This window comes from Phoca vitulina, unplaced genomic scaffold (genome assembly GCF_004348235.1).
Source record: "Phoca vitulina isolate PV1807 unplaced genomic scaffold, GSC_HSeal_1.0 scaffold64, whole genome shotgun sequence".
Classification (NCBI taxonomy): domain Eukaryota; kingdom Metazoa; phylum Chordata; class Mammalia; order Carnivora; family Phocidae; genus Phoca; species Phoca vitulina.
The window spans coordinates 1,981,708-1,994,155 of NW_022589767.1; the positions used below are offsets into that span (position 1 = coordinate 1,981,708).

The following is a 12,448-nucleotide window of genomic DNA, read 5'->3' on the forward strand; positions in this document are numbered from 1 at the left end:
GTGTGCGTGTGTGCGTGCGTGTGTGTGTATACGTACGTGTGTGCGTGCGCCCGGATGCACGCACGTGCATGTTGCATTTTAAGAGGAAATGAGAATAGGAAGAAAGATAATTCCTTATCAGTTCTTAGTAAAAGATAAGTGGAGAAGTTTTCAGGCTCTCCAAGTATCTTTTCCAGCAGCGTGTGAGAGTCTGTGCGATCCCTAGTACCTGTGTGGGGTGTCCGCTGGTACGTGCACCGTGCGTCCACCTACACACACACACAGCGCATCTGTACACGTGTACATAGATCAGATGTGATTGTCAGGTACAGAGCCCTCTCCACAGTGAAATGAACCATCATCCTTAATCCTACTCACTCTAGTATGCATACAAATTATGGTGCCAATAAAAAATAATTCCTACTCACATCAGTTAACAAAACAGAAGATTGTTGATGGTGAAGCAGAGACGGGAGGCATGCCACCAGCTGTCCCTTCCCTGGGGCTCATGACCCACCCCTGTGACCTAGGTCTCCACGACCTTTCCCATGAGCCCTTAGGGTTGTGTCACAATCAAATAGCATTACCTCACTTTCTGCAGCTTCCCAGATCCCTGCTTTTCTCCACATGTCTCCTCTGCCAGACAAGCATTCCAGTCTGAAAGACCTTCCTATACATTGTGAAGAAATTTGAGGAGGTAACCTACATGCCTAGCTGAGGTTAATCCCAGGTGGGTTTTCACGAGGCTGTTGGGTTGGACCTAAACGCTGAAGCAGGGCCTCTCAAACATTTTCACCTGTTGGGACACTTAGAAAGTGACACAAATATCTGAAGTGGATGGGGGTAAATGGGGGGTAAATGGATGCCACTGCTCACTGCCAGACATAGCCAGTCTGGGGCTCTGGTCACCTCAAACCCTAGCCTGGCTGCCCCCGAGTCCAGGGAGTTAACATTTCGCCATCTTGTAATGGACTCATGGCCTCTCTCCTGTCTGGTTTGCCAGTCCTTCTTGGGTCTGATCCTGCAAGTTAGAGTTCTGAATGATTTTAATCATTCCCTTCAGAGACAAGTTTTTCGATAAGTCCTTCCCTTGAGGGGCCAAGCTCTACATGTCTCGCACTTGGGTCTTGTCCCAACTCTTCCTAAAGCTCTCCAAACTCTTCTTCACGGCGTTTACACCTCAGTCCAATATGGCTTCCCTTGTGAGGCCTCACCAGTCAAGGTAATGCTGGGCTTTCACAGTAGCTGGTCTTCAGAGGACCAGCCTGTTTTCTTCCGAGTACTTATAATTTGAAATTGTATTTATTTGCTGTTTTACCTGTTTTTTCTCCTACTCTTCTGCATGCTTCAGGAAGATAGGAACTTCCTTTGTATTCCCAGAGCCCAGCGTAGTATGTGCACATGTAGGAGCACTTGTTGCATGAATGAATATAATTTTGGGGAGAGGTATTTTTTTTGTTAGTCACAGGCTAATTGGGATTATGGCACCTCATTCAGAGAACACCACTGTCAGATTCCCGCTTGTCTGTTCGGGGGTCTCCAATGCCATTTCTCCTGAAATAATTTTGATGAATTTCAGCTGATCAACTATAAGAGGTTTTTTGTTTTTTCTTCATATATGAACTTAAATCCAATGTGATAAAAGCTACTTACAAGCCTGAGGCTTGGAGGAAAGAAAGGAGCTTCTCTAGTTGTTGGACTGAGCGCATTTCATCACATCCAAGTTTTATTTCCCTGAGGCTTTTTTTTGTCAAGCTTGGGAAAGTGCTGTTTCCCAGGAGAACCACACAAGAACAAACTTCAAATATAAAAGAGAAAAGCATCCCCCAAAGCAAAACTCAGAGAAGCATTTTAGATTGATCCCCCCAAAGATCAATTGCAATCTTTTTTTTTTTCTTTCAAGCGCATTATTTTTCTAAACTGACTCGAACCAAATGGATGAACAAGGACATTTCAGTCTGTATAAACCTAACTGGAAATAGATGAGCATGCCCGCAAGTAGGCTCAGGAAGGATTTATCTTCCTGAATTTCAAGGCAGTAAGCTGCTTTTGGCAACGTCTTCTCTTAGGAGAACTGGGTGAGTGTGTCCTGGGCTGAACATTACACTGGACAAGGGGAGGAAAGAAGATGTAAATTGGAAACTGAATGTTTCCAGTGACAGGACCGACTCATAAAATCTTTCCATTGATTATGCCATATCCAGCCAATCACTTTCTGCCTTCCTGGGCCAAGTTGGAATAGTCTGGACTGTCTTTGCTACAAACTAAAGAGGGAGACTTTTTTTGTCCACAGAGCAGCACTTCCCAAACTCAAACTCTCTTAAGAGTCACATGGGAACTTGTTAAAAATGCAGAGTCCCAGGGCCCTCTCCTGGAGGTTCTCAGTTAGCAGCTCTGGGTCTGAGTGTGAACATTTACATCTGGAACAGGTGTCCTAGCTGATTCTTCTGACTCAGCAGGTTTGAGGAAAGGAATGGATGGTTAGCTATGCTTCCTTTTCTTCGGCGGATCCACCAATTTTCCAGGCAAGTCTTGGTCGCTGCCTCCCCAGTGTTTGAATTCTGAGCCAGAGGAAGACTCTCAGTAAGTTCATTCAGTGCTATGGTGTGGTTCTGTGAACAGTACTCAGGTCTGCTCTCTGGCTCTCTGGAGGGGATCTTGGTGCATTTGCTGCCATGGCAAAGGTAGAACTGGGTGTCAGGAGAGAATCCCTTTAAGGATGGAGTGGCCTTTTCCAGCCCGAGGTCCCCACCTCCCTCCTTATGCTCCTGGTACAATCGCACCTCCCCCCCAACTTCTACCTTTGCCCCTAAGCTCCTTCCTGAGTCTCTGTCTCTACTGGAAGGTCCACAGCCTTATGTTCATCTGTGCATTTCCACTTCAAACTCAGCTGGTGCAAGACAGGACTCATTTGCTCTCCTCTCCACCCCTAGACCTGTTCTCTCTGCAACCCTCCTTCCTCTGAGTTACCTATTCCACAAAATAGAATCATCATCCACCTTGTTACCCAGGCCAGGGTCCTGACTTCCTCTTCCTCGTTCCTTAAGTCTAATCCCACATATCTGTTTAAGGCAGTGGTTTGCAAACCTGGCTGCAAAACAGAACCATGTGGAAAGATTTTAAAACATACTGTGCCTGGGCTCCACTCCCAGAAGTTCTGATTTGATTGGTCTGCAGTGAGGTCAAGCTATGGAGAGCTTTTATTTATTTATTTATTTATTTATTTATTTATTTATTTAAAGATTTTATTTATTTAACAGAGAGAGACACAGCGAGAGAGGGAACACAAGCAGGGGGAGTGGGAGAGGGAGAAGCAGGCTTCCCGCTGAGCAGAGAGCCCGATGTGGGGCTCGATCCCAGGACCTTGGGATCATGACCTGAGCCGAAGGTAGACGCTTAACCACTGAGCCACCCAGGCGCCCCCCATGGAGAGCTTTTAAAACTTTCCAGATGATTCTGCTGTGCAGCCAGGGTTCCCTCTCTGTTCCCAGTCACACCCTTCCACACGAGGCAAATCTGATCAGCGGGGCGGGGGCCAGCGGGGAGGGAGGAAGGCACTTACCTGGGGCATAAGATTCAAGGCAGCCCCCAAAGCCCCAGTGATCAAGATGAAATAATGTGTCTAAAAATCGAAACCAGTGCCCCAAAGTCTATGATAAAAAACACATCACCATTTTATAAAAACGGGCTGTTGTGGTTTGTTTGTTCTATAACCCTGCATGATTTCACAACAGGGGTAATTGTTTCCCACCAGGCTGTGCTTCCCAGGCTTGTGTGGCTGTCCTGTCCCTCCCGTGCGGTTTAGGAGGATTGACAAAGGCCAGTAAACAGACTGGGCAATGGGCTTAGATTGTTTTCAATGGAGAGTTTCCATTTGGATAAGTGTAAATAGGAGTGTTTGTTTTGCCTTCTGCCTGAGATTCCAGCAGGGCTCAAAACAACCCCCCCGCCCCCCAGGATGGTGAGTGGAGTTGGAATGCAGCCTGTGTCCTGGCACGAGGCTGAATCCCTTGGGTTGGGGGAAGGGGGGGGCACCTTTTCTAATTTTCTAATCCATCCACCCATAGGGAGCACATTTTTCTAGTTTGCACAAAGACTCCCTGTTGGTGGCTGCTCTATCATTCCCTACATCATCTGCCCCAGGAATTCCTGCCTACCATTTAAGACAGAGCTCAGGCTTTTGACCTCCCACTGTCAAGCCTTCCTTGCCCTCAGTGGCTCAGCCAGAGTGAGTCTGTGTTTCTAAGTTACCACCTCACCCTCTGCATGCTTTTATGATGATTGCTATTTCAGTGAATTGTAATTATGGGAACAACCATGGAGCCACGTGGCTGGCAGATCATTCTGGCATATATCCATCAAGAATAGGGTGGTTCTTCTTTAATCTAAGGATGCCTTTGAAGAGCACTAGAACAATCGGTGGTAAAGTAAAATATTCCGACGAGTAACTCCTTTTACTTCAGGATACCAAACAGCTGGTTCATGGCTAAGTCAGTCAGAATGGGCTGGGCTAGCTAAGGTAACAACTCTGACTCTAGGTGATTTAATAACAAAATTTCATTTCTTGCTCATACTACATCTTCATCATGGAATCCAGATGGATGGAGCAGCCACTGTTTGAGACACTGCTTGCCACCATGGTAGAAAGAAATCGAATTCCTGAGGGTCTTGGACTGACAATTAATTGCTTCTGCCTGACATTGACCTTGGAAGTGACATCATTTCTGCTCCGATGTATTGGCCAGAATTAGTGTCATGGTCCCACCAACTTCAAAAGTGCAATCCTGCCATGTGCCTGGAGGCAGGAGAGTTTGAAAACATTTGACAAAGAGCGAGTATGACTACTAGAGTTAACATTTTCCATAGAATTGACCTTCTTTATTTCCTAAATAGACACGTTCTGCCGCTTGTTTCGGTGTTTAGAAAAAAGAGTTATTGGTAACAACTGTAGCTAAAAACCAAAAGCACAGTCTTTTTTGGAAATCTTTCAGTGATGTCTCTGCCCATAAATAAGGATTCTTATGGGGTACGTGTCTATTTCATTTTACAGATGTAGTTTAAATTATACTGTAAAAAATAGCAGAGTGGCTGTGGCCCAAACACAGTTTTAGATGAGATTCTTAGTATCTTAGAAAGATATATATATGTGTGTCTGTATATATATAAATACATATATTATACATAATATATATTGTACAAATATATAAAAATTAAATATATAACTATTTATTAATTATATTAATAATATGATACTAAAATTAAATATATAATTATTGTATTAATATATAAACACACACACACACACAATTGAAATAAATTGCCTAATCCATCCAATAGACCAAATGAGATAGTGGATGTGAAAACCATTTGTAAATTGTAAAGTGCTAACCTGTGAAGTGCTATTTAAAAATGAATTACCATTAGCCTAAAGGACCAGTCATCCCAAAGATCCATATGTTCTAAGATCTTATCCTACTATGGGCATTTCCTTGTTTCTTTTCTGTGGATTTTCATTTGCTTTTAAAACAAACCCCTACTAATAGCAGAGATATAGCAAACATTGTTTTTTAATGTGAATCAGCTGTAAATTCAAATAAAAAATCAAAAAGCTCAGTTTTTCCAGACAGAAATTGCCCTGGGAATAATGCCATTGAATTCAACATTAAGGAATTTAAAAATGAATTGCAGATGACTTCTACCCAAGGTTCTTCTACATACAAATAAAGTCCGGGTGGGATCTACAACAAAACGCTCCCTTTGTAGAATATATTTTTAAAAATCCAGCCCTGTTTGTATAGTCAGGTGGGTCCTGTTTTAGGAAGATGTGCAATTTTGTAGACTCTTAAAAAGAGATTAACTAAGCGGTAAATTTCACATTAAAAAGGAATTTTAAAAACAGGCTCCCTTGGTGCATTTATATCACATAAAAGAACATGTTAGTGAGTTAAAAATGTCAGTTCCATAAATTAAAATATATACGCAATACTATAATTTGTGTATTTTCTTTACCTGTGTTTTATGCCTTTTTTATGGATAGCTTCCTCTGTATCTGCTTACAGCATGTACTCCATTATGCTACAGTAATTGGACAATACAGATATGACTGAAATCCCTACCAGTTTAGTTTATCTTGAACCCTATGATGATGCAATTATCTCAAGAGCTTGGGACTATAATCATGTGAAAGTCCTGTTGAAATGAAAAATTTTGTCCGACCCCACATGAAAGAATTTATGTGTAAAATAAAGTGTGAATATATCTCCTATCAAATGTCAAACTTTTACACGTGAATGGTTTTCTCTAAGAACATATAAAAGTCAATAAAATCCTCTTACTTTTCACATTAAAAAAAAAAAAAGCCTACGTGGATGACTCAACCTGTTGGCAATCTGGTGCAACTTTTGCAAACCCAGACTTGATTTAACCACTTACTGAATGTGGTTCAAGTTCTAATAGTTCCACCATCTTTAGAAAAATCCAGAAAGATATCCAATGGCATTTCCAAAGTGCACTTGGTGTTCTTTGAGTGATGGGTGAGATCAATATTGGAAATTCATCATTCAACTCACCTCCCAAATCTGATAATTGGACCATCACTGTAATCCAATCCCACTGATTTTCTTGAGACTTTCTTGAAGGCAGTTCCAGGAAAGGCATTCTAATAATTTTGTCAGCAGTAGATGCATCCTTGTGCTTCTTGAGTCTTCCATGATGAAGTCCTTTGAATAAATAAGTTCTGATACATGTTAAAATGTAAACTTAATTCTAACTCATCTATCTGTGAAGAGCAGCAAATATGATTTCCCACAGGAGACCAACAGCTTAAAACTGGCCTGAGCCATGAAGACATTTTCAACAACTCCAAGGAGAAGTCTCTACAGAGACCTCAAGCATGTCTTCTTAGAAGTCAAGGTCTTCACGGTTGTCCCTGTTGAATGTTAATTGAGAAGCACCTTCTTTACATGAAAAATACAGAGGCTTTTGTACCAAAGGAAGCACAAATAGATTTTCGAATTTATTTCTCATTAATTGTGTGCTTTTAAAATAGATGATTAGGCTTAATCTGAGGAAGAAGCTATAGAAGTATCCTCTTTACCATCTGAGCTTGAGGGGAAAAAAGAAAACCTCATTCTGCTATAACTTAATGCTTGGTGTGTGACAACCCGGGGTCCTTATGTCATCAGAGAAAATTTCTGGGAAAAGGTAGATTTGGAACTGATTGTGGAAAGAGGAAAAAGAAGGATAACAAGGCATGAATCTGGCCAATCTGAAGTAGATATAATCCTAGGAAAAAGGATCATTTGTTTAAAAGAAGAGACAAAGAATAATGGTAGAGAGAGTGAGAAAATTTTAGCCTCACCAGACCACAGCTTGAAATAAGGCATGATATCTGCAAGGCCTTTTAAGTTTATGGGGAGAGCATGAAATTTAATGTGGAGGGAAACAAATCTTTGGTGGTCTTTAGGATCAGGAAAAAATCATCAAGATGAAGGATATGTTAACTCTATAGGTATTTTATTAGCATCATGCTCTAATTGAGCTAACCAGCCACATTACTCCAGGAAGATATTTTTTTTTTTTTTAAGATTTTATTTCTTTATTAGAGAGAGAGAGAGAGGGAGGGAGGGAGAGAGAAAGAGAGCACGAGCAGGGGGAGGAGCAGAGGGAGAAGCAGACTCCCTGCTGAGCAGGGAGCTTGACTTGGGGCCTGATCTCAGGACCCTGAGACTATGACCTGAGCCAAAGGCAGACACTTAACTTATTGAGCCACCCAGGCGCCCCACCAAGGAGATATTTTATCATAACGGTTTTCACCAATACCCTTCTTTTTGGATAAATAAATAAAAATCAGAAGAGGATTATCTAAAATACTTAAGAGAATTAGCGCCTCTCCAATTATACAACCCAGGACATATAAGTAAATGAGTTTAAATCTTCAAATAATACTTGTTGAATTGAGTAATTGAGTACAATATGCTCATCACAAATAGTTTTATCTATTCATTTAAGTGGTTCCTTATGGATCTTGACTTAGAAGGCTATTGGGGTTTTTAGCTTTATGTGAATTGCTGCATAAACTTCAAAGAAATGAAATTGTATTTTCATTAAAATATTCTTTAACTTCACAAAATCATATTTTTCTGGATTAATCTCTCCTGTGTTGGTCGCTCATGGTACATGCTATGCCTTGCGGCCTAGAGGATAGCACCCTGCCCACAGCTTCTCGCTGAGGGAGCAGACGTATGTGACCAAGTCTGCACCCCATGACCAAGCCAAGCATAGCCGGATGGACCAAGGGTGGGGACGGGACCCCTGGGCAGTCGGTCCAGAGGCTGATTGTAAATTAAGAGGGCCACTTCCAGAGAGCTCCCAGTCAGAAGCAGTGATGATCAGCTGGACCATTCAGGCTCCCTCTCAGGAATCTGAATATGACACATGGGGAGAGAACCAGTCAGCTGGTAGTGGGTGGGTACGTGAAAATACCTCAAAAGGAAACTGAGACAGTGAGGAAAGTGTCAGAATGGCTGAGGAGAATTGCAGGGCTGGGGTGGGGACAACATGCTCCTACCAACACTTGACAGTATTCCATCTCCATGAGGCTGGCTGGGTGGTTGTTCTGGTTCCCAGAGAGAGTTTTGTCTCCTGGCTGCCATATGAATGTAACCTTTCAATACAACTCCACTCTGGAAACAGCCTGAATGAGACACTTGCCACCTTACAATCCCCCCAAATCTAATTACTACGTAGTCCAAAATTTGGTACAAAGAGGTTCCATTTTACTTTTACTAATATTAAGAAAAACATTTTGGGAAGCAATATTGGCCATCATCTATGGTTTTCATGGGTTTACTAAAATGTGTCAGCCAACTCAACAGAAACATTTCCTGCCTGCAACACAACACAACACAACACAACACAACACAACACAACACAACACAATTATGTTGAAGGTATTACTGTCATCATTTTGGGATTAAAAACTAGGAAGATCGGTGATGATGATTTTCTTCCAGAGCAGATGTAAGTTTCCATGGCTTGTTTTCCCTCTCAAGTTGGGTTCTTTATGTGGTTTGTTAAATAATATGCCACCTAATAGATAGGTCAGAGTCTTAATGTTTAAACCTTCTCCTTCAATTTTGTATTACCAATAAGGGCAGAAGGTCAAACTCTTTGGCCATTTACCTACATACTGGTTTGTTCTGAGAACATTGCTCAGAGCACAGATTTCAAAAAGGAGGAGCTGAGTGTAGCAGAAAAAATATGAAATGTTGGAGCATTGTGTAGGGGTTGAGAGAACACTTGAACAGTAGCTGGGGATCTGGATTCTAGTCGATTCTGCCACTAGCATGCCATATGCTGGCCAAATCTCTCCTCATCTGTAAAATGAGGGAGCTGTGTTCCTGAAATTCTCTGCACTGTGTTATCTCCCCCAGAAAAAAAACACAAGTTCCACCAAAGCAGCATTGTCTGCCTTATTTGCTTAGGGCTCAATCCTAGAACAGCTCCTGGTACCTCGTGGGTGCTTGGGAAATGCTTGGTGGTATTGAACAATTCATGCTGTATGTTGCTCATAAAAAAGGCTTTTTTTTTTTTTTCATGTATGGAGTCTTAGCTATTTTTCAGATTGCTTTCACATAGGAGGCACTCAACACTTACTGGTCTGAACTATCACATTTGGTTCTCAGGGGGTCCACACCGTACTTGTTAATACAGAAATATAGGCATGGAGAAGCCTCGTTGAATGGGAAGAGGAGTGGCCTAGGAGTTGGAAGACCTGGACTACCACTAACTACTGTGTGAGACTTTGGGCAAGTCATTCCATTTCTCTAAGGTCCCGTTTTCTTATCTGTAAGGTGAGAGGGTTGAATTAGACCCTAAGAACCCCTCTGGCGGCACACCTCTAACTCTGGTCCTGTTATACCTGTTATGTACAACACATGGGTAGTGAGAACAGATGGATCCACTGGGAAGGATGTGGCGCTGCAGAAGGAATGAAAGCAGAGTAATTAGTGCAGAGGCATCAGTTCATTGGAAACATCAAGACAGGCAGACTCTGCTTTTTATATGCACCATCTAAAATCTTTTATGAGCATCAACTAGGGTGGCTCTTCTTTTGCTGTTATTGGTTCATCAAAGCAGGTCACTGACCTCAGCCACATCTGCTGGCACGGGGTGCTGAAACCACAGGAGAAGCCCTACCAGCTTGCAAGCCATGCAATGTCTGTGTTATTTAAAATGTCCAATCGAGAGGAGCCTTGGTGGCTCAGTTGGTTAAGCGGGTGCTTTCGGCTCAGGTCATGATCCCAGAGTCCTGGGATGGAGCCCCACGTCGGGCTCCCTGCTCAGTGGGGACTCTGCTTCTCCCTCTGCCTCCCCCTCCTCCTGCTTGTGCTCTCTCTCTGTCAAATAAATAAATAAAATCTCAAAAAAAAAAAAAATAAAATGCCCAATCGTGGGGATCTGAAGATTTTGCTATAACTTCTATCACAAATTCTGGGTCAATCATATTTAGGCGCCCTTTATAAAAAATGACCACAGAAGTAATCCAGGAGTAAGTTGCTACTAACCTCTATATTTTGTCACAGTAACATGACCCTAATTTTTTCAGACCAAAGTCTTTTGGCCCCATTAGTAAGAGGTGCCAATGTGTTCTCGCATTGCTAAGGAAGGGAGTCTTTCAATTGCACAAAAGAAGAAAGAGACACATAGTCAAGGTAGGGTGGCCAGCAAGATTGTAATTATGGTTGAGAGGGTAGTCTTCTGATGAAGGGTCCAGATGGATGGAAAGGGCTAGGAGGCAGGGAAGGAAGGATGAGCCGGTACTTTGTTGGCAGCATGACTCTGGGCTCCCCTGCGACCCATCATTGCTACATTAGGATGGTCTTCTGGGTTTCTACTATGCATGTTTCCTGTGGACTTTACATTTCTGCATCTTGCTGGGGGCTTGGTTTAGCCGGTGGGTTGAAACACTCTTGTGTGGGATCAACAGTCTGGAAAAGAAGAAAGGTCATTGTCAATTTTCTGAGCCAACGCAAGGGATGATACTCTCCAGAGCTATGTTTGAAATATCATTTCAGCATCACTTAATCCTTTGTTAATAAAAGAAATATGGAGGCTACCCACATCAAAACTTTTTTTTTTTCCCACAATCTTCCCTATTAACCAGTAACAAGGATCTTTCTGCAAGATTCTTGAATAGCTGATCACTGGAAATTGAAGTAATCCAAGAAATTCTTGGAGAGGATGATAAAGATTTTCTCATCCTGTTAATGCCCTCCAGAGGATTAATTACAGCAAGTGATATATCTGTCCTGGTCTGTGTGCCATCCTTCCAGGAAAAGGCCAAGTCTTAGACCAGAGGGATTAGCTAGTTAGAGTTGCTTCGTTCGGTTCGCTGACCAACCAGTCTGAGCATGACTTTCACCCTCAGATTTTAGTTATGGGGACCAGAATATAAAAATTGTGTCCCGGTGCGGTATTTTCAGCTGTCTGCATCTGTATGCCCTCAAGCCATCAGATGCAAACGCAAGTCTCCTCCAATTCTGCTCAGTTGTGCTCCTTCTGCTTTTGCCTGAAAGGATTAAAATTGGTTACACCCATTTTACACCATTTACACCAAGGGGGACAGAGCTAGCCCAGTTCTCAGGGGCAGCTTGGGCTGCAGGAGCTAGACTGTGACTCAGAGAGGCAGCCAGCAGGGCTCAGGGGATTCATTTAGACAACTGATAGATACTAAAAACAGATCTGACCTCATACATATTTACAATTCCCTGTTGTCCCCAAGGCAAAAAGCAGTGAGCCTGCTCCTCTTCACATTCACACCAACTTTTCGAGCTGCCTTTTCTTTCCAGAGACATTCACCTGTAGCAGAGTACCTTGTTGATGGCGTGGTGGTGGGCTTAGGAGGGGCTTGGGCAGGGGCAAAGGCAGGACTTGCCTTTATTGTCCTGCCGCGGGACAGATTATATCTGGATGGCTCAAGCTCCACATGCTTGTGGGGATGAGCCTGCCCTACCTCTCCTCTCTCAGGTCAGTACAGACATTGGAAATGAAGCCTGACAGCTCTCCTAAGGAAGGAGTACTCGCTCTGTCCCTCCTTGGTGATCATAGATGAGCACATTTACCTGCAGCTGAATGGGGGTACCATATGAAGTTAATGCTACATCCTCCTCAGCTCCATCACTGTCTCGGGCTGAAAGCCAAAGATGGGAAGGGCTGGGTTAGTGTCAGAGATTCACCTGGAAACAGCACACGAGGACTATGAGAAGACCGGAGGGCTTGCAGATAGGCTCTTGACCCTTTAAAGAGGAATTCTCAGTTGAGGCTGTTTTTTGTTTTTTTTTTTATCTATGATTTTTTTTTTTTAAAGATTTTATTTATTTATTTGACAGAGAGGGAGACATCGAGAGGGAACACAAGCAGGGGGAGTGGGAGAGGGAGAAGCAGGCTTCCCGCTGAGCAGGGAGCC

At 42.8% G+C, this 12,448-nt stretch overlaps 1 protein-coding gene across 1 annotated transcript in view; it reads right to left on the reverse strand.

Annotated features, from left to right (window-relative positions):
• Positions 1–10,548: 10,548 nt before the first annotated feature.
• GPRC5D (G protein-coupled receptor class C group 5 member D) overlaps positions 10,549–12,448 on the reverse strand; it is an 8,349-nt gene continuing 6,449 nt past the window's right edge. The window contains exons 2-3 of the mRNA XM_032391770.1: positions 12,105–12,172; positions 10,549–10,970 (exon numbers count right to left, since the gene is read on the reverse strand). Coding sequence (XP_032247661.1) covers positions 10,899–10,970; positions 12,105–12,172 — 140 coding nt within the window. The 3' untranslated portion in view covers positions 10,549–10,898. The remainder of the gene's footprint in view (positions 10,971–12,104; positions 12,173–12,448) is intronic.